Source organism: Sebastes umbrosus, chromosome 3 (assembly GCF_015220745.1).
Source record: "Sebastes umbrosus isolate fSebUmb1 chromosome 3, fSebUmb1.pri, whole genome shotgun sequence".
Taxonomy (NCBI): Eukaryota; Metazoa; Chordata; class Actinopteri; order Perciformes; family Sebastidae; genus Sebastes; species Sebastes umbrosus.
The window spans coordinates 24,249,167-24,276,221 of record NC_051271.1 but is presented as its reverse complement, the minus strand read 5'-3'; the positions used below and the strand labels follow the sequence as shown (position 1 = coordinate 24,276,221).

General features: G+C 42.3%; 1 protein-coding gene across 1 annotated transcript in view; it reads right to left on the bottom strand.

Annotated features, from left to right (window-relative positions):
- bnc2 (basonuclin 2) overlaps window positions 1–25,903 on the bottom strand; it is a 178,326-nt gene extending 152,423 nt beyond the window's left edge. The window contains exon 1 of the mRNA XM_037764117.1: window positions 25,093–25,903. Within this exon, the coding sequence (XP_037620045.1) occupies window positions 25,093–25,095 (3 nt within the window). The 5' untranslated portion in view covers window positions 25,096–25,903. The remainder of the gene's footprint in view (window positions 1–25,092) is intronic.
- Between the last annotated feature and the right edge of the window lie 1,152 nt (window positions 25,904–27,055).

Below are 27,055 nucleotides of genomic sequence, written 5' to 3'. Positions count from 1 at the left end.
TTGTGCATGTATGAAACTGCATGAAACCAGTGTTTTCCCTTAAAAACCCGCTCTGGTAGGCCGTATTTGGTCATTAGCGTAATCAAGAGAATTCCTCGGGTTCACCATAGAGAGTAAATGGCTCTTTTTACCACAGGCAACATAAGATAAAATAACTTAGTGCACACTTTCTACAGTTGAAAAACAAGCTGGGGACTATCTGAGAATGGCTATGCTTGTTGTGGCCGCACGCCAAGGGTAGGTATGCAGCCCAATGGACACCATCTGCATGAACACATTTTTTTTTTTTTTTTGAAAAAAGCTAGCATTTCAAGTGTGTGCCTGCGTGTGTGTCTGTGTGTGTACATGTGCAGAGTCGGAAACCAGGAGCAAATGCTTCACGCCAAATCGGGGGGGACGAGGTGGGAGACCAGGACATTCCTGCGAGATGACAAGCCATCACAGTCACACACCAGCACAGGAATGTTGGGAAAACAGACAGGGTGGGTGGGTGGGAGGATGAGTGAGCGAGGGGGGGGAGAGAGACACAGGATGAAGAAAGAGTGTCACTTCATTAGACCAGTAGTCATGGGTTTCCAAAAAGAAGCGGAGGAGCTGCTGTAATTAGTTTGCACTCACTGAAAGGAGAAAAAAGGGAACAGGCAGAGAGAGATAGGGATACAGATAGAGGAAGAGGGGAGGGAGAGAAGTGGATGAGAGAAGGCTGACTTTTGCCCCCCATCCCCATCACTGCTCAGCCCACCCCTGCTGGTGGTTAACTCCAATTTCTGTCATGCAACAGAAAAACCACTGTGGGGTGAAAGGAAGAGGGGAAAAATGGATGAAAACAAATCTCTGCGTGTGCGTCTTTGTGTGCGCTTCTATGAAAGTTAGAGGTGGGCTCGCTCGTAACGACGACAAAGGGCCCTGAAATGAGCGGGAGGAATGTGTCTGGTGGCAGCATTAGGATGTATAGAGAGGGCCAGCCGAGAGTGAGAGGGAGAAAGAGTGTGAACACTAGTGAATATGCGCTCCAGATGTGTCGGCCTGTCACGCTGCGAGTAAACACCCTCGCTGATGGACAGCTCGGGACTGGATGGCCTCACTGTCTTCCCCCCCGGGGAGAGTGCTCGAGAAGGAAGGAGGAGAGTGGAGGGAGAGGAGGGGAGGGGGGTGCAGGAGCAAAAGGAGGAGGAGGAGGAAGCAGTGGGTGAAGGAGGAGAGGAGAGGGCTCTGTGCTGAGGGACCCGAGCCAAGAGCAAGTCACCCTGAGGACCTGTGTAGCCTGGCAGGCTGGATACAGAGGAGACAGAGAGAGAGGAAACGCGAGTACGGGAGAAAGAGAAAAAAAGAAGGGGGGAAAGGGAGAAAAAAGTACATGGGAGAGGGAGGGATAGCAAGGAAGGACTGGGCCTGATTGTTCCCCTCCTGTCCCTCCTCCATGTGGCCTCCAAGGGGGCTCCTGCAGCCTCAGCGAATTTCCGTCTGGCACAGACCTGCGAGCTCCTGGGAGCAAACTGAAATATGAACTGCAAGAAGGGAGGATGGGAGGAAGAGAGACGGAGAGAAAGACAGAGGCACCGAAAAACGAGAGACAGACAGGGATCTGAGATGAGTTAGGAGTCGTGGTGGTCATAAGTACACATAATCTCTCCCATTTAGTCCCTGACAGATTTAAAGGGTGGGTTCACCTAAATTACAAAAAAACATATGTACGTTTTCTCACTTACCTCTTGGGATATGCAGCTATGCAGATAGTTGTGGTTTTATTTGCCCGGGTTTTAAGATTTGAGATTTTTGCCACTATCCCAATACAATGGAGCTGAATGGATTTTTTTTTTTTAAACCACAGAAACATTAAATTGAAAATGAAAAATCAACAGTAGAATCTTTTTCAAGACATAGTGAGTCACTGATATGCTGGATAAAACTATCTGTGGTTTTAATGGGACTCTGCTGACATGCTGACAGTGAGGTCTACAGGTGTCCTTTACAGTATATTGGGGTGGCAGCAGATATCTCTAAACTAGGGCAAATAAAACCACTGTGATTGATAACAACCTTTCTTTTGAACCAGATGCTGTCTGTAAGAAGGTGTGCAATCCTCTTATGACTTAAATGTATTTTATGTGTTTTATTGTTTAGTGGCTTGGTTTGGTTGCCTCATTCTGGTAAATAAAAACAGGCTGGCAAAGCTGGTAAAGGTGGCAGCAGGATGACCGGTGCAGTCATCAGTGTATTCCCAGCCCGTTCTCATTCCCAGGGCGTCAAATACTGACACTTTGTCACCGCCGTTCGATAGCGCCGCACAAGGCACCCTTGAGTTCCGGTATAAGACGCACCAGGCTTTCCATTAACTACAATGTAAACCCATCCACGGCAACAGTAAACGCTCAGGGAAAGTGCGCGGGAAAGTATATGGGTCCAACAAACATGAGGCTTTCATTCAGGAGACCGCTGTTAGTGTCTTGTGCGTTAACTTTCACTTTCACGTTACAATCAGCTGTTCGTTCGTGTCCCATGTTCACAATGTCAAGTCACATTTTCACTGTGCAAACGTAGCAATTTTAAGCCCAACCATGTTGTTTTTTCCTAAACCTAACTAAGTGGTTTTGTTGCCTAAACCTAAGCAAGTGTTTTTGTTTAATTCACAACACTAAGGACGTGTTTACTGCGACCGAAAAGTGACAAAGCGTCAGTATGTGACGAGTTGGATGAGAATGTTTTGCTATAACCTGTGTTTTTAATGCCCTGCCTGCAAGACAAATTTCCTTCAGAACAGTTTAAAACTATATGCATGACTAGATGACACCAGAGGTACATGTAAAAGAGAAATGTGTTTTTGTGATTTACACATACACACACACACATGCGAGTGGCGAAAACAAGCCCCATGTTAAGATCCCACATGTTCACCTTGAGCGGGTGCACCTTTTCTCTCACACACTCTTATGAAACTTGTACTGGGCAGTATTATTCCAACTGCTCTGCTGTTATTTTAGCTGCACCGGACAGGAGCGCTCCAGCGGAGTGTGAGAGAGAGAGCGCATGATTGGATAACTGCATATACTGCGGTCAGGTGACCGTTGCTGGCCGAGGGGGCACCCCTCTAGTGCATGATGGGTCGCCAAGCAGTCACCAAACCATGAGTATGCCAAGCATGGGTGGGGGAAGAAAAGAGGAATAAATGCAGCATATGTTTTTGTCAAGAATTCTTATTTTTGATTATGGAAAGGTCCCCTCTAACGCTGTAATCGAATAATCAATTATGACACATATTCGTAATGTAATTGAGAGCAACACTTTGATATTTGACAGCGTTATGAGCAGTGAAAAATGATAAGAGCCCTGTCTGTAATCATACACTCCAAATGTGATATGTCTTGTAATCATGCATTGCAACTGTGATATGGGACACATCTAATACACCTTAACCGAGGTGTTCCTAAACCACATTAGTGGATCTGCTAAATGTGGGGGGCTCGTGTGTACCAGATGCATTTGAGTCCCGTCAAGTGCAATGGAGCTGCTATCAGAAAGCAGCGCTGATGACACTACTGCATTAAGCAGCTGTCCACTCCCATGATCATTAGTGCGATATGGATGCAGCAGAGCAGTGAACAGGATGCTCGGATCGCTACAAAGACAGGTCTCCAGGGGGGGAGGAGGCAGGGAGATGAGTCTAAACAACATCAAGTCACCGCAACCCTCAGAGACAGGGTCAAAACTTTTACACGCACAAACAAACATAAAGATTGAATTCCCCTAACATGTTTCTGTGATAATCAAATCTTATTTCACTCAGCTTCCGCAAATTCAGGACCACATGACAGCATCATGGGAAAGAGGCCTTTTGGTAAAATCAGTTTTTAAAATAGAAAAACAAATAACAGTGTCACTCTCCTGTATCTTTTTTGGCCTACCTTTAAAGTCTTTTTCAAAAGAGGATAAAAAATGTTTTTGGACATATTTGTGGAAAATTTTGAACCTTCAGGCCTCGGAGTGGGCGTTTACTATAGCATGCCATAACCCTGTATAGAGCCTACAAACGTTGATTCAAGACTTGTTTTTCCCACATAGTTTTGGTTATGGACTTGTAGCGATCTTTTCCTTGACATCCAACATTTGGGAGGACCCATTGTATGGTTAAGTTGTTGGCCATTTGGAAATTTTTAAGCTAATACTAAAAATGTTCCCTAGCTTCTGGGTTATTTCCTGAATATGCGCAGTAGTGTTTGTCCCGCTGGCACCGCCCGTGAGTTCCCGCTCGGCCCATAGACTTAACATTGTGATGACGTCACAGATTTTATTTTAATCGCTTTTCTTGGCTTGAGGAAAGTTTTAGAAATATAAAACCTCTATGGATCAAAAATGCAAAATAGAAAGAGTCATAATCAACCTTATTTTCAGTTTGAAGTGTCAAGTCAACAGTTTTACGGACGTCTCTGGTAGTCTATGGGGAAAATGCTTTTTGGGCCACAGAACGATTTTTGGCTGCAATATCGCCAGTGGCCACTGGAAAAAATTGGAAGCTGTATCCAGGTCTTATTATACATCCATGTTTCAACTAGACGGTACTTTTTGGTCATGCTGTATCAACCTGCTGACGCATCAGCAGCTCCCACACTCAGCATTGGTTACGTTTTTTTTAAAGACGTCTGTCCCTTAACTAGCATTAGCTGTCACCGAGGATATTTACAATATTTCGTAGACAAAATTAATTTTACACAAATTACATAAAAAAAAAAAATAACAAGACAAAACAACTTATTTTGCTTTTCTCAGTGTGATAGACAACAGCATTTCTGATCTTATGTATGTATGGATTTTTGGCCAAAAGATTTACACGGAAATTTATAAAAAATGATTTTGTGTGTTTGAATGCTTGCACACTCCTATGGAACGTAAATGTTTGACCAATGAAATTCCTTCCTCCAACCAATAAAAATGTTGCTGTCCTTCTGCATAATAATTACACATGTGCTTCTGTTTGTTGCACAGAGAGTGTGTATATTCGGGGCCTCGGAACAATCGCTGTTTGTTTTTGAGGTTAAGGACTGTCGGACAAATGGGCTTTTTTTCCATCAAATGGGATATTTTTCGGACTATTGGTGTTTTGAAATAACAATGGGCCATCCCCTTCTCAACACCGAATAATGTACAACAAGCATCGCAAATGGACCACGTCAACGTGGATAATTCGCACCAGATCCAGTGTGCATAGTTGTCAATGCAAAGAATTCAAATGCAGATTTTCCACATTCCCGCTCCGCATTTTTGCATTGCACTGGTGAGAAATGGCTTCAGATCCCACTGTTTTTCTTTTTGTTAGATGGAAAAAGACATATTTTACTTATACTGTGCTTTGCTCTGGTAAGACATGCTAATGTTACCCTCCTGGTTAGCAAGGTTAGCCAAGGCAGCCTTGAGGACCAGACCTGCTCTGAAACCACGACCGTGAAACATGAATTCCACGTAGCTTAAAAAAAACCCACACACGTCTCTGACAATATCTGCACAGCAGATTAAAGGGAGAATATTCCATCTACTAAAAGTATTTAAAGCTTGAATGACTGCGTTGGCCTTTAGCATTCATCAAATTCTAACTCAGAGATGTAACCTTGCTCTTTGAATTTTCCCACTATCTGGCCAACGAGGTGCAATTGTGCTAAGATAGTGTCTAATTAGCTTAATTATGAGTTTTAAGCGAGGGATTAACAGATACAAATCAGAGGTGGGTGAAGATTACAACAGAGAAAAGTAGCTCTTTTTTTCTATTTTCATGGAAATGGCTGCCACTCGCAATGAGCTATATGACCTAGAGCTATGGTCAGAGATGATGAGAAAGGGTAATTAAAAAATAAAGCAAAGAAAAGGCAAGACCGGAGGAAAAGATGTATTCAAACTTAGCCCGTATCCAGCTCGTGTTTCATTTCAAATAGCATATGGTTGGTATTATGTCGGTGCTGTATGTGCTACTGTCAACGAGGAGGGTCTGCTGTGTTTTCCCACTGTGAGAAGCAAAGTCACACAGGGGGTAATTATCTGTGACGTGGAGACAGACATGGCTTCCTACCACACACACTCTCAAACACACTCCCTAACATTTATGCACGGCCATACAGTCCCTGGTGCCCGAATGTATGACTCCCACTATGTGTGTGTTTGTGTGTGTTTACTGAGCTATGGATGGGTTGCCCCTCAGCGCCATGGGTTGAGTGAATATTCTTAGCACGTTGGGACAGTCCACAACACAGTGTGTCCCTGTAGACCCCTGCCCTGCCTGCCTGTACCCTCTGATTTGGACAGAGGGCAATCAAGCAGACCCAGTAAACAATACACAGCGAGGCCATGGAAAACCACAGTAGCTCCTCGATGTATTCCTCTCATATCGCTAGGGACAACAGTGTTTGTCCAATCACTGTGGAGTCGGAGAGATGCAGTATGGAGGGACTATTAAAACGATCAAGGATGCTGGTTAATGGCCAGCGGAAGATGACATGCTGTACAGTGCTTTCATAGAGCTTCTTAGGGGAACACCCATTACTGTGATGGCCCATAGGAAATATATATAGATATATATAGTGGAGTTGTTTATTTTATCCTGGGAATGCCTCCAGGGATCTAAGTTCATTCTGAGCCGGGGGTTGCGAGAGCAGAGGGGGCTTCTGAGGCCCTTCATGTGGCCGTCCTGCAGAGGGAAACTCCCAAACTTGTTTAGGACATCACACAGTGAACCTGTTGGCTACTCAGACCCACACACGAACAAATACAAACAACTTATGCAATATTGCCTGTGCAATATGTTTTGACGTGTGTGACCAATATGTGCGACGTGTGTGCGACCTCTGTGTCGTATGTGCCCAACGTCTTCATTGGCCTCTTAACTTTCGGTATGTTGAAGCGAAAGAGATTCTAAAAAAGGAAGCGTTTACAGGTAGAAACCACAAATCCTCCAACCTAAGCAGCAAGACAGGTTGTCTGTCAGCGCTCTCCAAAACAACCCATGTGACTTTAACGACCCATATGTGACACTAACAACTTGAAAGCAAAACGTGCTTTTTCGCCCCACAGTCACACGTTCAAAATTAACATTCGCCTCCCGTTTACTTCCATTCTATACGAGCGAAGGGGCGGAAAAAAACATTCGCCTTCGGTTGCAAAGCGAAATCACATCTTCGGATTCGCGTGGAGTTCGACTTTGGTGACTTTTAGGCAAACATCACCTCGGCAGGCTATGGTCACTCGCCTGCATTCACGCATGTGTGACCATGCCTTAAAGCTAACAGCACGAGTCCGAGCAACGCTGGCTCTAAAATGTCAGTTAACCACTGTAATGGGAAACACCCACTCAGAGGCTTGAAGCAATAGACAAGTTTTTGGCATTAAGTCATCATTATGAAGTAAATGTTGGGTCGTGTCTAGAAGGTAACACGCAAATTGTGAAACTCTCGCGAGATGGTGAATGTTAAGGTCCTAACACACCAAGCTGACGGTCGGCCGTCGGACAGTTTGGGGCCGTTGTTGAGCATCTGTCGGCCTAGTTTTTGCGGTGTGTCCTGCACCGTCGGCTATAGTCTGCCCGTGTTGGAGGTTTTTCAGCTGATTCAGCATTTTGAATCGGTATCGGATCTTGTCGGTGAGAGAAATCACTCTGATTGGCTGTTCAGCTTAAGTGAATCAGTGCACGAGACGAGAAACATAAGTGAGAAAAGCAAGCCAGCGAGTAAAGTCAAGAAGAAAAACACAGAAGGCTCTTCTCATTTTTCATCTTCATCTCATCTGATCATTCAACTATATCATTCAAATTCAAATCATTTCAAGTACGTATCATAACGACAGTTTGTATATCCACAGTTCTTGATCTTCTGGTTTCCCTTTTTGAATGACGAATACAGACTACCGCCACCTGCTGGTAGGGAGAGTTATTTCATCTCCCGCAGGTGCAGAATGAACGTGCTAACTGGCCGTCGGCTGTCGTCTTTGCAGTGTGTTCAAATGCAGCTTGTCGGCTAAGACAAAGGCGACGTGAGGCAACGCAACAGTCGGCCTTCATCGCCGCTAGTTATTTGATGTTGGCTTGGTGTGCCTGGGCCTTTAGGCATTGACCTTGAATAGTTAAGGTTAGGGTAGGTCGTCAGAAAGGCGAGCCTTTTTGCAAGTTTTTGCAAGTTTTCACAATTTGAAACATGAACTAAATTAAATTTAGTGAAACGGATTGTTGTTGTTCTGGTGTCAGGTGGTTCCTCAGTAAAACTAAAGGTTAAATAAACTGGGTTGTTTTAAGTGTTTGATCAGCTCACCAATGCTGTCATTTTTAGTCAAGGAAAAACAAACATGCATATATGAAATGAAGTCTAACTTGAGAGGGAGATACTCAGTGTATCCTGCACATTCTCTCTTCTTCTGGTTTTTGTTTTGCTTCAAGCAGTTCAGAATCCGCACAACTTTTCTCTTTTTCTGCAGTAGCACGGAGCAGTAGAAAAAAAATTGACTCTTTTCTATTGTTCCACTCTATAAAGACTAGCTGTGGTAATAACTAAATAGAATCTGGAGTGTCATCTCCAGACAGAAGTAGAGGAAAGAGTGTTCCTCTCACATTACCTACTGCTACATTGGCAAATGATTAGGCTGCTGAAAACATCTCATTATCAGTATTTATGAGGGAGTGCGCCAGCCGGAGTAATGACAGCTTTACTCCAAAGTGGCACTCTCTCTCTTTCACTCTCTTTCTCTATGTGCACACACACTCTCTCTGTCTTACACACACTCTGTTTATCTGCATGCCTCCAGGACAGATATAAATCGTGTAGATATAGATAGATTCAGATGCTGTAAATGTTATCTTACTGTAGTACATTAATGCATTATCCTCTCCCCCTCTTACCTTGACCCTCCTTGCACGTTGAGCCACTTTTAAAGAAGCCTTTTATTTCCTGCTGTGTGTTTGAGAGCCTGTCGGTATGTGCGTATATGTGTGTGTGCTACTGTACTTTATGTCTGGCTTTGTGAGAGACAATGTGAATTTTAGGCTTTGAGCACATTTTAGCCAGACCTCATTATTTAAGGAGGTTTTTATCATTAAAACTTGAGTTTAGTTTTTTGTGTTTTAGGTTTTAGAAAGAAGATTGGATCAAGGTTAAAGGTGCTCTATTCAATATTCAGAGCATTACCATACCATCAAACATCTATTTGCAATATAAAGATATAGTGGAGCAATGTCTACCTGAGCAGAGAATGAAGTCACTGTTATGTTATGTTCACACTGTGAGCAACAAAAGCAACAAAACGGCCAAGTGTGGCCAGCTACATTGTCGCCCAGTCGGCGTTAAAATGTTGCTCATTGATGTAGTTATGTAATAATGATGTTATGTTATGAAACAAAAGCATATGATTGGTTGACGTGTCACAGCGTATCTGACCGTCACCACGTTATCTGAGTGACGAAAAAAGTTGAGACCAGCTCAACTTTATTTGTAGCGTGTCACGCCCATCATGCAGCGACAAGTGTCAGTTTGTAGCTTCATGTCACCGGCTTCCATTGGAAATGACTTGTAGCCTCTTGCTGTGTTGCTCGTTCTTTAACTAGCAGTAGCGCTGTTTGCACCGTTAGCTGCAAGCCGTCGCCATGTTGAGAGCCGTGTGGAGACAAAAGATATGCTCTGAATTATGAATTTAGCACCTTTAAGGTGTTGAAGTTAGAGGTTAGGTGAGAGTTGAGGTTGGACATGTACAGTTATACAGTGGCTATAGGGTTAAAAGATTTTTTTGTCTTTTTAGCATTTTTACCATAAATTACGTATCAACACCTTCAGCAAGATTATTGTGTCTCTGTACTCTCAAGTACTCAACCATTCAGGTACAATAGGCTACATTCAGAAGAACAAACCGTGAAACGATAGCTACGAAAAAAATTGAGACATCCCTACTACAAGCAAACACAGCTGTCTGAGACGATGTCCACACAAAGCCAAAGAATCTGAAAACACTATTTACCTGGAAAACTTCTCCGTCCACACTGAAATACAACAATGACAGGAAAATGGCTAACTCTGTTCTTACCAACTCTCTTGTTTGCAAACAATAAATCGTGCAAAAATTACAGAAATGTGTGATTCTGGGCATTATAAATAAAATTGACATATTTTGTGTTGTCAGACAACTGGACAAAAATAAAATAGTGATTTGATTATATTTTACACATGCAAAATTGTCTGATAACATAAACATGAATACAGAACTATGAGAACACCTGTATTATTTGATCAGCTACATTGGCATTCAAAATGAGCACTAAAATGTCAACTTCTCTGTTGGAGTTTTTATTTTTAACTTGGCAAACTTGTTGAAAATCTGGTTTCAGTCACAGATACATACTATCTCTGTACTAATCATTTTTTTCATCTGTAGACCCAACCCGAGAGACTGAGGAGATTTCTTATTAGTTTGGATCCTGTTGCCTGAGGGGCCAGAAAGCGATGAGATATTTGACCAAACGCAGAAACCCAATAAGGGGCCATCGATTAGGAGGGCTGAGCACCATATTGGACACACAGGTGGCTACAAATAAATTAAAAAGCTGCAACAAATAAATGGAAGAAATCAAAACCGGGGCACCTTAAATCTCTTTGTCTCTCCGCCACGAGTTGAACGTCTGTTTGTTTGTTTATGTTTTGGATCCCCCGGGTGGAGGGTGTGTTTGCTTCCTGAAGAGGAAGTCACAATAGTAAACTTGTGTGGACCGTGAAAGACCAAACACAAGATGTGTTCAGTGTTCACTAGACTGTAATTGGTGATTATTTAATGCTGATCTTCAGAGTATGGTTCTCTCAACTTTCTTTTATTTACAGCTGTGATATTTCTTTTGAGATCATGCTACTGTAAATTTCTCTCTTATGGTATTAAGGTTTTTTTATCTGGGATGTTTGATAGAATGGGGCTTCTCACATGTGTATGAATGTAAATTTTAAAGTTGAACTGAAATTAAAATTCAATCAGTAGGCTATATAAAATCAGTTGTTAAAATATTAGGTACACCTAGCAAAACAGTCCTGCAGTAAATCCTGACTTCATGAGTGTATATACTGAGTGTTTGTTTATAACTTGTGTGGCCTACTTATTTAGTCAAAATTGTGAACAGCAAAAAAAAAAAAAAATGGAATTTAAGTTTTTCGGCAGTAATAGCTCCTCCAACATTAGATTTCTCCAGGGGGCGTGACTTTTTGGTTCAGTGCCGTATTCGGTTGGTACTGCTATTTGATTGGCCATATATCTGTGTGGGTGGGCCCTAAAAATGGTTTGTAAAATCACCTCAGTTGTTCACCCATGAAAGAGAGCCGACTAACGTTAGCTAGGCCCTGCCAATGACTCAGCAGATATTGATATAACATGACCAAAAAGTTCCAAGTGGAATACGACCAAATGTTAAGTGTCAAAGAGTGTTAAAGGATCGCTAACGGACTATAACCAATGCTATGTGGGCATGTTGAAAAAAGGGACAAACAGGTCTTGTATCAACGTTCGGAGGCTGTACCCGGCTACAGTATGACATGCTCCAGTCAGTAGCCACTTAAGGCACGGTCATACATTTGCAAAATTAACATTCGCCTCCTGTTCACTTCCATTCTATGTGAGCGGAGGGGCATAAAAACATTTGCTTCCGGTTGCGAAGCAAATTCACATATTCGGATTCACCTGGAGTTCGACTTTGGTGAATATCACCCCACCTAAATGTTTGCACAATGTAATGGAATATATAGAATAATGACACCATCTGCGTTTAGATTGGTTCCCTTTTAAAAGCCGTTTCAAACCAAGCACAGATTTCTGTTCGAAGAATTTGCACGGAAATTTAGAAAACCTTTTTTTCTTTTTTTTTTTGTAGTTTCTTATTGTGCACCCCCACGGAACATTTATGTGGAGAAAAAAATATTTGGATGGACTTTGACTTCATTGGATTTCTGCCTGTGAAAATATATGTTTGACCAATGAAATTCTTTATTCTAACTGATGTCATAAAAATATCGCCATCTTTCTGCATAATAAGTAACCATGTGATTCTGTTTGAGTGTTTGTTTCTGAATAACAACGCCGTCCCTTTCTCAACACCCAATAATGTACGACAAACACCGGGACAACTACCTCAACAACCAACTAAATGACAATATATGGCTTGAGATCGCCCAGCAGCTGGGATATGATGACGATGGTAATGTAGCTGATATGCACTTGCCAGCGTTAAATGTTGGTCACAGAACAGCTAGCGCTAGCATCACATTTGGGGTCCGATTAGTTTATGTTTTGTGTAGTTAACCTTAGCCCCGTAGACATTCTCTGTCTGGACAGGTTTTTTGTTGTGTGGAGTGGACATGGCACTTTTTAGGAGGAAACTCATTTGGCCTCATTGGCAAAAATGGAATACGGCAATGCGGATAATTTGAATTTTTGACCCGCTGTGCGTAGCTGTCAATGCGCATTTGGATTTTCCGCATTCCTGCACCACATTTTCCTATCACATTGGTAAGAAATGGCTTTAAGCCTCGACTTTAAACACAAATATGTCCAAAAAAGGTTTTATTCCCTTTTCAAAATTCGGAAAAATAACCACAATACCTGTAGTTTCATTATAGTTTACACTTAAACTTCAGTTCAAACTATCAAGTTACTAGACACTGATGTTGACTACATTATCTACGACATAATGTGTGCAAAGACTATTATTGTAAAGTAGAGACGAGCAGAGACAACTTCACAGCTACGTCTCACAAAGTGGCAAAGCTTTCTCAATATCGTCTATATTTAACTTTGACAAGAGGGAATGAGCATGTTTGTGTTGTAAATACTAAGTGTGCAGGGGCTATAATATGAATTGGCTGCAACTGGATACATGTGACTAGGGGGCAAATGGATCTAATGGTAGTCTTAATGCTGGCCTTGAATAATGAGGCCTTTGTCTAATAAAACTGGAAAGCCTCCAAATACCTATAGGGACCTCGGCTAGTTAGAGCAATAACAGTCTATCAAAAGAGAAAGCAAAGTGATTACTTAGAGGGTAATAAATACAAGGTCCATGCTGGGGAAGGACTGGGGGCTAGAGTGAGAGAGAGAGAGAGAGAGAGAGAGAGAGAGAGGGACAAAGAGAGACAGAAGAAAGAGAAAGAAAAAGCTTCGTGGATAAACTAAATTCTATATCTGTTCTTTTTTTACCAATTACTGTAGCTGAATTTCCTTATACAAAAGCAAGCTATAGAAAAAAACTCAGGTGGGTCAATGTGAAAACATCTGCAGGTACCGAATCATTCAGGCTGAAGGCCTACTTAACCTTGTGAATCTTTCAAGAAATACATCAACTAGCTTCCATTTGGATAAAAATGAAAAGTGTAGAAAAGAAAATACATGCATTTTGAGCGTGAGGACCTTGATTATTGTACAGGTGACAAGGAAGAATAAAGAAAAAGAAAAACAGAATTAAAACTTCTGAACAGAAAGAGATTCTTTTTTCTCCGGACACTATTTCACACTGCACTTTGTAATTATTTTGTACAATAGTTTTAGAATAGAATATGCGACAAGAAAGGCCCACCAATCAAAGCCACTGTGTGCATTTCTATGGTGGCCAAGGGCAAACATTAAACTCGAGGAGGAACATGGAGTTCTGAGGAAATATTGTCCCTTATTCAAAATGATAAATCAGTTCACACTTGGATGTCAAGATTGTTGTGAATTTTGAAGAACAGTTTGAAAACCAATCAGGTACATTTTGATTGCTTACACAGACAAGGCAAATGGATAACCCTGGTTTTAACGCTCTCACAAATTTGCACAGGAACATGCACACACACGGACGAAAAGATACAAAAAAAAAGGTTTTCACTGTCTAACCCATTCCCAGCATGTCTTAAATGGTAGAGTAGTGCTGACCTGAAGGAATGGCTTTAGGGCCAGAGAAGTGGACACAATAACACCACCATCAATTACAGCCCTGGGAGAGGAAAGAGAGAGTCCAATCAGAGAATTAGAGAGATGTGGGGCAGACAGGTGGATCGACAGCCTCGAGGCAGAGGGAGAGGCTGGAAGAGGGGATGACAGAGAGGACAGACTGCTGGTCACAGCTCTAACTAAGTGACGGGATGAGGATAATAAAGAGTCAGTCACATAGAGCGAGTGGTGGCCTCAGAGGGAGGGTTCGGAGCAGAGGGGTGACAGAAGTGAGAGATGGACTTCATCAAGACGGCTGCCCGATGGTCAGGGTTCAGACTGTTGCTACGTTTCTGGCCCGCTGTCTTCGGGGCAGGGAGAGTGTGTGTGCATGTGTGTGTGTGCGCTGGCTCAATCTGCAATGACTGGTGAGCGATTCATTGCCCCCCCACCAGAGTGACCAATGCTTTTCCACTCCAGGCCTTGATCCATTTCAGCTAATGTATTACTTGAGGAGCATCACTGTCCGCTGTCTGCTGACTGGGCTGGACTGACCTGAACACGGCTTTACTGGACTTCACCGGGCTGCACTGGGCTTTCCTGAGAGCTGCCGGAGAGGCAGCACAATCTTCATCAAAGCAGATCCAAATTTACAGTACATAAAGTGTGAAGTTTTTTCTCGTAAATTTGCCACTTTAATGGGGCTAGATGTAACAATCAGAAATTCAGCATCCTGTTGCTCGCGCTTTTGCTCATACGAAGACGCAAGCGAGCATCGGTCAAAACAATGAGGCAACACCCACAAGACTTAACGTGATTGACAGGCATCACGTTGATTAAAGTTTGCAACATTAGCTAGCTAAAACCAAAATATCACTATAATATCAATAGGAATTTTGCCAGCTCGGGGTCCGTTTTGATATCCAAAAACAAACGAAAGTCCCTCCATGAATCGAAGACCCAGCTGATGTTGATCCTAGTTTCCCACCCCGACGTTGGTCAAATTCCTGTTTTGTAAGACGGGCTTCACTAGATATAACTTTGGGGTTTTTGTGCTTCCGTTGAGTTTGTGTTGGAGTCTGAGCTGTGGTGGGGGCTGGTCATTTGTTGGCGTTAGTGGACTCCATTTCTAACTGAACATTAGCTGTCGTTGCACACTGTTAGCCCTGTGGCGGAGCTGAATAGAGTAAAGGCACTCACCAGCGCACATGACATCATATCCGCTGGATTTTCCTGGAAAAACGGGCCCGGGTTCTTCACATTTAAAGACATCTACAGGCTGATAGAGGAAACCCAGAGAGTCGCGGAAAGGTCTCATTTTTTAGGTTAGGTTACAACCTGTTCACACATTGGCAATGAAAAATGATTAGAAAACATTTATACGAAGAAAAAAAACTTACATACAGTTCCTTTAATTTCAGAGAATATTCCAGTTTTTTTCTCATAAATTTACGCCTTTAATCTTGGATTTTTTTCTCGTAATATTACCCCCTTCCCCCGCCTCCGTCATTATTATTTTTTACCTACAATGGCCGTCAAAGTAAATGCCTTAATGGTTCTTTAAAATTTTAAATTAATCAAATAATCTGGGATGTATTCCTTTATCTTCATCCTAAATTACTTTTGATCGTCAATTTGGTGCTTGATTCACACACACTTATAACACGAGGACTTTCTTCATGTGACTCGCTGCTCATGAAGGAGAGAGGAGATAGACAGTCAGAGCGACAGACAGAGAAGGAAGAAGGGAGGGAGAAGATGGGGACGCTGGTCTGTCCTTCCTTCGGGACCAGACAGACTGCCCCTCCTGGCTGCCCATTAAAACAGAATTCCTCCACAAACTGTTTGTGTTTTCAGTCGAACTCCTCCAGGGTGCTGCTTGCCACAGCACATGAAAGTCACACCACGCCTGCCCTCTCCTCTCTGGCTCTCTTTTCTGTCGTGGCTTACATTCCCTTCCTTGTAGAACTGTCTACTATCAACATGTGGCACATGTCCTTGACAAGTCAAGAGGATCCTTCACCATAGGAGTTGTGCGGCATGCAGCGTCAACCATGCACCCCCTTTTCCTCTCTTTTTCCTCCTGCCTCCCCTCTCTCACTCTCCCTCTCTTAATATTGAGTTGCCGGGGCAAAAGGGGGCCAGAGGAATCTAATAACTGTGACAGTGGGGCTTTTTTGGCATTGTTCCTGAAGCTGTGCAGACACACACAGGGCTGTCTGCTGGCTCTAATGAAAGGTTAAATGAATAGGACTAAGTGACAGGAGGTACAATAAAGAAACAAGAAGGAGGAGAGAATGTGTGTGCAAGCATGTGTCCATGTCTTTGTGTGTGTGTGTGTGTGAGCGTCCTCGAGGCCAGCCTCCTTAGCTCGGGGAACAACAAGGACAGCCCCTCCACAGCGCAACAATATTCAAAACATATTGGTCTGCGACAGGGTGTGTGTGTGTGTGTGTGTGTGTGTGTGTGTGTGTGTGTGTGTGTGTGCACTTTTATCTGTGTCGTGTATGTGTGTGCGTCTGACTCTCCCACCAGGACACAGATGCTGAGGAGGAATTCCAGCATGGGGTTCTTTGATAAATGTTAAGGTCACTGGCAGAGGGTAGGGGTGGAGGCTGGGTGGGGAGGGGAGGGCGGGAGAGCGGGTGCGGCGGGGGGAGGAGGAGGAGGAGGCAGAGGGAGTGACGAAGGGGGGACGCATGTCTCGTCTTGTGCCTCTCTCTGCCTGTGCCTTGGTGGAATGCAGAGTCACATGAAAGAGGCCCTCTTTCTCTCTCCCGCTCTCTGAGACTCGTCTCTTGTGTCTGTCTCAAAAGCGCCACTGTCCCTCTCCTGACACACTACCTGTCAGCAGATTTCCCCTCAACTCCAAAAACACACAATCCTAGGCACACACACACACATACAGATGTGCCCTTCACACAGTTTAGTTTCCCCTCAAACAGGAAAAGTGAACTAAAGCCCAAACAAACACACTAAATCCCATCATCCCTAGAGTGCTTAATTACTATGATTATCACCGTAAATAGCAACTTTGTCACCAACAATCACAGAGTAGGACTTTCTAACATGTCATCCAGGTTAGTGGTGATGGATTGCATGGCACAATACAGTTCAATAGATGCAGCGTAATAAATTAAAAGTGCATAATCCTTTGAGATTGTGACCATAGGTGCAGTTTGAACTTTAAGGTTGGGGGCTCACCAAAAACAATCTAATGGGAAAGTAATGTGTACAATGCACAGAGGTCTAATGTATTGGGATGTGTGCAGCCTACACATTACACCCTCCAAACAGAACGCAACAAGTGTGACAAAATCAGTTTGATTGCATTGTTTTCTATTGGAATGAACTAACTGGCCGCAGCGTGCGTGTTTGAGCTGAACTTTTGTCAGATGCCCTGTTTCTATTTATTCCTTATTCCAACGGATGAGGAACAGCTGATTGGTGAAGTTGAAATGAGGAGTTATCTATATAATATCTCCTCATTTCACTACAAACACCTAAGTAAGGTGACAGCAGGCTGAAGGGAGATCACCAGGAGATCGCCTGAAAGTTTACTGAGGCTACTGTTGGCTGTATTGTATGTCATTTCCAGTAAATATCGCAGTCTAAAACCTGTGTTTTCTAAAAAAAACATCTGCTTTCAGTGGAAGGACTAAAGTAAAAAAATAAAAGCGATCGACGGGTTATATGTCATAAGCAGGCATCGACAGTGTTTGTGTAATTACTCTCACTGCCAGAGTAGGGAGACAAAAGTACCGCACTGCAGGTTTAAGGCTAGAAAAACATTGTGTTTTGGGTTAAAATTACTACCTCATAAAGGGTAGGGGACATCGTCATGGTCAAGGTCAGATCGTGGTCTTGGTAAAATGAAACCAATGTTGATTGTCGATTGGAAACAGGGTGTGAACAACAATCTCCCAAGGTAGTGTACCACATTTGGTTGACCCATCCATCCACCATGACCTCCTGCAGCTCTGTAAAACAGTCAGCCAGCTTCAAATTCTGACAGACAGGAGTCATAATTCCTATCTTGGCCACTAGAAGGCTTTGTCACTTGAACGTCGTTAGTATTTTCTGAACAGACTGATGTCGTTATATGCACACATTCAACTGGGCACGTGAATACAAGTAAATGTTCACAACGTAATTGGACGTATAGACTGAACGCATACACAATGCACCCTCACTAATCTTTTAAAAGTAATATCCAGTCAATGAAATCATTCATAGAAAGGATAAAGAGACCAAACTGCATTAAGACTGGGTAATAGAGGCCAGATTAAACACTCAGCCCACAAGGTTACAAGTGCGTCTGAAACATCTCCAGTATATTCAGATGAAAATCATTGTCAGATAAAACTAAGTGAAAGTAAAGTCTTGAAAAACCAAGGTTGATCCAGCCTAGATGGGATTTATAAGAAGTAAGTAAGAAAGTAATACAAAGAACACACAGCTTATTATACATTAAATCAAAATATGAATTATTCACTGTATAGTTCTGACACAAAAAAATCCTGTTTTCAGTTGCCTTTTGTATTTAATAAGGCACCACAACATGAATACAACTTTAAAATGTACCAGGGAAAGGAGGTAAATTATTCCATGAACAATAGAGAAACAAGTAACTGAGCACTTGAATACATATTGAGTGATAGAAATGTTTCTCCTTTCTGACTGTAGCTTTGTTTGGCAAACAAAAGATTTGTTAGATTGGCACAGTGTAGATTAAACATTATAAAATCTAATACATTTTACAAAAAATAACATCTCACAAATTTAATATATTAGGCCTACGTTTCACAATGGTTGGAATGATTGCACAATTTTCTGTTCCCTCTCTATTATTTAATAACAAAAACATAAAACCTAGAGTTCATACCAGAAATTTCCAAAGAACTCCATGAACATTTTGGCTAAAATCTCCTTTGGGTCATTTGTGTTGAATTTCTGCTCTGTTTCTGTTCATTTTTACTAATCCAAACATTGGAAAAAATGGGACAGATGCCACCAACTAAGTACAAAATGCCATATTATGTTTATAATATTCAACCCAGCCTTGCATTGCTCAAGTGTGACACATTTATGAAATCACAGGAGTGTCCCCACACTATTTTCTACCAAAGAGAGTGCAGTCAACACTCAGATTTTGTGTATTGGAGCAACTGAAGCATCTTATCCCAAGATAGTTTGAAGCCTCTGAAATGATACTAAATGGCTGACTGGATAATGTATGGTATACTTTAGGAACGTGTATGCAGTAATGTCAAGTATATGCAATTTGTTTGTGATATAATAAAGGTAACACACTGTCACCCTTGTTCTATGAGCACACGTAGAGTCCACTTATGGGCTCTATAAGCTTGCCAAATCACTCCTGTGAAGTAGCATATAATGACATTTTTATGTAATGCTTTTGCCATTCAGGACATTTCCTGTTTAAATTGCCATATACCGTATTCAGTTTTCACAAAATCAGCAACTCAAGGAGACACATGGTAACAATGTATGAGAGTTCCACACAATGACACAATGAACTAAGTTACAACGTGTTATAGCACTGCACGATATCGGAAAAAAATGGACATTTCTAATATTTTTTTTCTGAGAAATCTTTTGCGATATGAAAAAATACAAGAATTTTCACCCTCAATTTTGTACATTTTAAAGTTAAATGCATCCATCTGGTGCACTTTGAGAGCAAAATTAAGAGGCTAGATTTATAAAAAATGTTGTTCTCTAGTAAACACTTTAATCTTAAACTCATTGTTTGTATAGATATGAGTGTTGATGACAGCAAAAAAGTCACACCTACAGCGCATGGTAAACGAGACGGGGTCTGTGTTTCAAGACGGGTCGGGTGGGTTGCCGACATCGCCACATTCCCCTGACGCACTGAAGACAGTCCACCCCGGTTGACGGTCGTGCCAAGAGCCCCGTCCCTCCCCCACAGGGAGAGAGGGTGCAGCGAGCATTAAGTTCACGGCCCCGGGAAGCGACAAGGTCCAGGGCCATGGTCAGAGCTTGAGGCGCAGGTCACCTTCACCCGCATTTCCAAGCCAACCTAGAGTCAGTAGGGCGCACCGTTACGGGGAAATGCGCCTGGCAAGGGCCAGCCAGCGCCAGGGAGAAAATCTGCCCACACCAAGCGGCCGTCTCTGACCGACTGAGTCGAATCCCCCGGGCAGACTGTGCGGACCACACCCGTTGAGAAGTATAAAAATATTTTAGGTTCATTATGAAACTGAGGAGGATCTACTGTACCTACACTGTAGGTAATTAGTGAGAACCGTGCAAGTTTCCCTTTTGTACCAAACAGCAAAAAAGTTGTAGCATGACGTATTTGAGTTAATTTGCCGACATTGTTTCGGACTATTGAGCATGCGCACATCGCAATGTCGATGCTAAAATTATATATCGTGCAGTCCTAATGTGTAACATGTTTGTGTGTTTGTTTCCGTCTTTCACACAGGAGTTGCTCTGTAATGGACTACATGGCTAAAACACTGATGCTTCACTCTTTGGTATGAAACCAACAGGACGCGAGGGAGAAGCCAAGGCAATGCAAACTGGTCCCGACTGGCCTTACACACTACTAAAAGCAGGCCAACAACAAAACCCAAAACATGGCTGCTGTTCTGAGGCAACCGGCAACCGGAGGTCAGAAGGTTATTGGGCTCTTCCTGATTGGCTGAACCAGCACGTGAAAATCCAGTGCCCTGTCCCACCAGAGTAAATGGACAAGCCTACAATTAAAGGTAACGATACGAAATTTAAAACAAATCCTGTTACGATCCTTCAATTGAACAGGTATTAAAATCTCTTAACAAACAGTATGGAATAAAACTGTGGTACCATTAAAGAGTAGTTTGGTGTAATGTGAAAGACTGAAGAAGAAGAAGAAAATGTCTAGAATGAGGTGTGAAGTTTACTTGATCCTTTCTTTGGTCAGTACATAAACAGGTTTTAGATGAGAAGAACTGGGATTGAGAACCTGAGGAATCGTTTCAAAGGCTACTCAGGTAAAAATAACATTGTCAGGCACAGTTACTAGCAAAAAACTAGACACTCAGCGCAATAATTCCAAAGTCAACATGCTACGTCTCAGTCCTCAGGAATTTTTCATGAGCCACCACTTATCTTGTCATATCAGATTTCTTCAACCAGCTTTTTTGGAGGGAAGAGAAAAGACACCTTTAGGGCAAATTATTCTCTTTTAATCAAATCACTCTGCATGGCCTGAGGAGATCTTTCCATGCTTTTTGAGTCGCTGAGGCATGGGCCACTAATGCACACACACACACACACACACACACACAAAATAATCCTACAAACTAACAGCCACAGTATTGAAACAGCAGCAGTTAGGTGTCTTTTTTTATCTGAAAGCAAGAAATGAGACTCAACAGGAAAATAAAAAATACAAGAAGAAAGCAGGGAACAAAGTGGTGTCTGGAGTTCCCATCACAAGTGAAATCCCAGATTTTCTCACTCACTGTTCATGGAACAAAATCGAACAACTTTATTCTGGAGTGCAGGCTGTGCAGGAGGGAGCTATAAAATATAAATTATACCACATAACCCTATACCTCCCAACTGAGCCATTTGGTTACAGCTATACTCCTGTTCGTTACACAAGTCCAGCGTCTCTGGTATTTCTATAGCGTCGACATGAATTATATTCGAGCCCTGCTGAGGAACGTATGGATTACAAGTGAAATGTAATTTCCCTGCCGATCGGACAGTTGCCACCCAGTGACACTGAAGTGTTTATTTTACACAGTTGCCGGTAATTAGTTCTGGACAGAATCAATTAAGGCCACCCCAAATTACAGCTGAAAATGTAAAAGAATCATGACCGCGTCTGGGAAGGCAGCGGCAGAGGGTGTATTTCTAAAAGCTGAGTTGTGCAAAATGTGTTCTATCATTTCTCACTTTAAACAAATAAAGACGGAGGGAGTGTGTGGCTTCCGCACACACTGGGTGTGTTCAAGACCAAAGTTTTCCTGATTCCTTCCTGAAGGAGTAGTGTTTGGATTAAATGAACCCGTAGGAGAAGAAAATGACACAAAAAATGTAACGCGTGTTAGGTATCGGCTTACAGGTCAAACACAGCGTGTAGCACTGAGCCTGATTTTAATCTCATTAACTTGCCATTTCCAGGAGTGATCTACATTCACACTACAGAGGCAACGCTATAATTTAGCAGATTAGAAACTGTTAGAGATATCAATCTGTGTGATAGTACAAGCCTAAACACATCTTAAATGCTCGTGTCATAACAGCCTATTAATTATTCTGCTATTTATTCCACTTTCTTTTTTTTTAACTTAGAATTACAGACCAAATTTCATAATGTACTCGGAGGAAACTGGAGAGTTTTCATGAGTGTAAGTGTGTGAAGATTTAGTTTCTTTCTTTGTGTTCTAAAGTACAAAAAAATATAATTATGTCTACTATATGTATATTATTCTAAATCAAGTATGTCTCATGCTGTGCTCTTTATTAAATTAGGACTCCTGCCATCCAATTTGTTTGAACATTTCACAGTGTCTCTGTTTAGTCGCTGCAGCCTGCAGCTTCGGTTACAGGCTCTTGCTCGAAGATTTTCATCTCGAGCCACCTCTGGGTATATGACCCCACTCCCCCTCTCAAAATATTACCTTTTCTGTCACTGCCAAGACACACTATCAGTCACTCGAGAGGTTATTGGGGCTGAGGACAGATGGAGAGGAGAGTGACCCACTCCTGGATAAATAAAAACGCTGCGAGACCTTTGATGTCGTTGAGGCTGAATACCTGTTAGCCTGAGTGAAAGTACATATTTCCCTTCATCTAAAACACATTTTGTTTGTTTGTTTTTCTCTTCCTGCTCTGCGCTTACACATATTTCCTTTCACCCCTGCGTCTCCGGGGTTAAGCTCTTAACAGTAATGACTAAAACTGCGCAGAAAATGGGTCTGAACGTGAAGGTCAAGTAGTGATTATCTCCAGAGATTAATCACACAAAATAAGCAAGTACACAAATGAAAATAGCGGAACATTTATAAATGAGTTATCAATAGATCCTTTATACACTTAGCACCTATCCTTTTTCAACTAAAGAGGCAGGGAATGGGGAGGATGGAGTAGAGAGGAGGAAGAGGAGGAAGGAGTTGTGGATGTGAGCAGTAATCAGAGGAAGCCAGCGGGGGGGACGGGGAGGGTTGGTGGGGTCAGAGCGGAGCACCACTAAGCAGCCTTTCTCTTCATTAGCAGCCTCTCTAAGGGGGGCGTCACAGGCCTACCTGTCCAGCAGATTATTGAACCGACTAACCAGTGGCTCCCACCCCTCACACACACACACCCTCACACACTCTCCCCCTCTCTGATTCCCACAGACCCAGAGGAATCACGACCTAGCTGCAGCCTCGCTGACAACTTTAACTTTTTCTTTAACCTCACGTATAGGGGCACCATAGGCTGGATCCGCTCAGTGCATTTACCTCGTCTGCATTATTTCATGTGGAGTTTTGTTGTCCAACCTTTTTTGTGGTTGTTTTTGGTTTATGTATTTCCCTGCAGCAGCTCTTTATTTTCTGCCAATAACTGAGAATGTAATAATAATTATCTGTGACACACAAGACAGAGATAGAAACACACACATAAAAGGGAACACCTGTGTTTTAGCTTGTGTGACTTGTGAGGTATAAAGGCCATTTGAATTGCACAGACCCCTGACTGGTCTGGCAGGGAGAAAAAACAGCATGGAGATAAAAGTAATGAAATGACACTCCAGGAATGTAAATTGGCATTCTTCGGTGTAGCAGCAGCAGCACCGGCTCAGGCTCATGAAACATCCCTGACACACACTCAGAGCAGGCCAAAATACTGCGCTATAGACATTAATCTCACACACACATCTCACACCGACGAAAGTGTGTGAGGGTACTTGTGTGGTGCTTTTAAGTGGGGCCATTCATCTCAATCTCTCTCTCACTGTTTCTCTTTTTCTACCCATCTCCCTCCGTCTTCCCCTGTCTCCTGAAGCATTCAGATATGTCCACGCTGAAATGTCTTCCACTGACACGAAATGCCTCTGTGTACTTCTGCTTGTGTTTCAGTGCCACAGGTTGGCCAAGAGCTTCCTTTCGAGGTAGGCCTCTAAACCGTAGCACAGGGACGCATAAACAGCCAGTGAAACAAGTGTATTTAGCAACAAAAAAAATCTGATTAAAGTGTTGTTCAGCTCCAATAAACAGTGTATAGTAAAAACCAACAATTTAAATTGACCTAAAGCTTTTGTTTGCATTGACATCTAACACAGGCTTTGTTTTTGTATGAGACCCACTCCTGATGAAGACTTACACAAACACACCAAATATCAACTGAAACAAGACAGTGAATATTTCAAGAAATCAATAACAACGTTGCAGAAAAAAATAGCAAGAAGGAATTCTGCAGAAAGGTGAAGCAGGATTTTCAGCTGAGGGATTTTAGGCCAGAAAAAAAAAATAACCTGAGAAATGTTGCTGCCAGCTATGAAATGAAGTCTGCTCACATTTATTTAAGTGAACACACACAACACATTTTTTATCAGCCCTGTTTCTATGTGTTGTGCTATCACTAAATTGTATTGAATTATAGCATCCAGTGTTTGTAAGCGTTTGTAAATGTGAAGGCCCAAATCTACAGGTAGCATAAATATCATGTAGACAATTAAAGAATGCTTTACTCTGTATAAATGGAGTTAAACACTTGTTCCTTAACATCACGTTTAGGTTTTGAATTCGTCTTTGGGGAGCAGAGAGCACTTTCGAGGCCTGACGAAAACTATAAAACTATATTAAGTGAAGTCATATTTTGTTAATACTTGGGTTATGTCACATCTTTTAGATCTCATTTCTGATTATGGCTTTAATATGCTCACAATAATTAGGCTACTATTGATTTTGTAAGACAAAGAGAAAGGAAAGACACAACAAGCAAATTATTTTTCTTCTAAATGCAGGCAGATGAACAAATCCAGGAGATGTGAAACCAAAAACAAAGTGTGAGAAACAAAGTGTTCATAAAGAAACTTTACATCTGATGATGAGTGCAGATGACAGACCAGCAAAAGAAGTTTACAAAAGAAAAAAGTTACCAATCCCCCTTATTTATTCTAGTGGTATGTTTCATCTTAATAACTTAAGTAATAAAAGTCATATTCACCATTGCTGCATGTTGTATCTGACAGACCTCAGGACTGCTGGCACTTTTCAAAACTTGGCGTCCTAGAAAAAAGTCTGATTTCGCCCTCAAGTGGGGAACTTTCTCCTCTTCAATGCTGCACGCTGTCTGTGTCGCTGTTCCTTTTCACAAATCGACGTTTATGACAGTTTTTTTTAAGTATACAACACGAGGAAAACAGTCACTTTTTTTCTTCTTTTATCCCGAGAATCACTGCGTCCGAGCTTCTTCTTCACTGAGGGGAAAAAAAAACGCGCGTCAAGACGTTTTGGAAAACGCGCCGGTGAAGTCTCAGAGAGGAGAGGAACGCACCACGACACTCAGTCACCTCTTCTTCTTTAAGACTGAAGAAGTCAAACTAGACAGTAGGGGATCGCTGACAACCAGAAGCTGTGTTGTAACTGCTTGTCCTACCTTGAGAAAAACGCAAAAAAAAAAGAAAAAAAACGCCTTCCTTTACACTCCCCCGATGGTTTCCTTCTGCAGAGTCAGCGCAGTGCGCCGAGGAGAGCAGCGGTCGGTCGGTCGGTCCGGGCTGGAGAGAAGAGACGAGGAGCTGGCTGCTGCTGCTGCTGCTGCTGCTGCTGTGAATCCACACCACTGTTTTAACACGCAGCGTGTGTGTGTGACTGTAACCCGAGTGATTGTGGCTCCACACAGTTTTTCTGTGATTTACAAGGTTGTGTCAGGAGGAAGAAAGAGTCACATCTTTGTTTGTGCGACTGAAAAATGTGCCCAAAAAGAAATCGGCACAAAAAAGAGACGCGCATTTACTGTACAAGCAGCGTGGAAAAAGCAATCTGTGTGTGTGCGTGTATTTAGTTCACATGTATTGTATAGTCAAAATAATAATAAACAATATCACCTGTGAGAGAAACATCTATCCATAATCATCCTTTATAAACGATTCTTTTCTAACACAAACATTTCTTAACATGAATATGATCATTCGTAGAGCTGGATGTATGTTTGATTCTGAAAGCATTATTTCCTCTCTATAGGCAGAAGTTCTTGTAATATTCTCGTGGATGACATCTTCAGTGTTGACTTTATCTAATTAAATAACAAAATGTTTTGAGAATGTCCTGCCATCTTTTAAAACGCTGCATAAACTTTTTTCTTTTAGAAGAAGTTGCATTTCTTTAAAGCAAACTTTCACTTTTTTCTCACTTTCTCTGCCCTCGCGGGTGCAGTGCACGCACGCACGCACGCACGCCTCATGCTTGCGCCTGCACACGTGTTTTTAGGCAAGTTGGAAATTGTTCGTCTAGTGTGTGTGTGTGTGTGTGTGTGTGTGTGCTGCAGGGATGTGACACTGATTTCCTAAGAGTCGTGTCCCAAGTATCCATCATCTCATTAAAGTTTCATTGTGCGCTTGTTTTTTATGAGGATTTTGCTCAACATTTGACTGAGACATCTCGAGAGTGAAGTGCTGAAGGAGTATGTGTGTGTGTGTGAGAGAGAGAGAGAGAGTGACAGCCTGGCTCCTCCACTGGGCTGAGAGAGGCAGCAGGATTCCCAGTCAAGCGTCTGGAAGCCCCACTTGCATGTTTGGTCAAGGGGTAAATAATAGATCAGGGATTAGGCTTGTGTAGAATTCATTCCAGGGTAACAAGCTACTGAGGTCCCAGGATATGCATATTCATTCCTTGGCCAAGGCCGTGGGAGAGCGAGGACCATATGCCTGTTTGTCAGATGGCTCACATTGCTAATTAAATGAGATATTACATACTTATGTGAGCAACAACAAAAAAAGCCTTTAAAGAAAGAAAAAAAAAAGGTATTTAAGTGCTTTGATGAAGTGTTTTCTATTCAGCAGGGTTGATTAACCGTATGGACACCACCAGAGGGGCTGTGGATGAGTAATGTGACATAAACTGCACATCAAAGCAAAACATGACCTTTTTTTTTTTTTTTTTTCTTTGCTGTTGCTAAGCTATCAGAT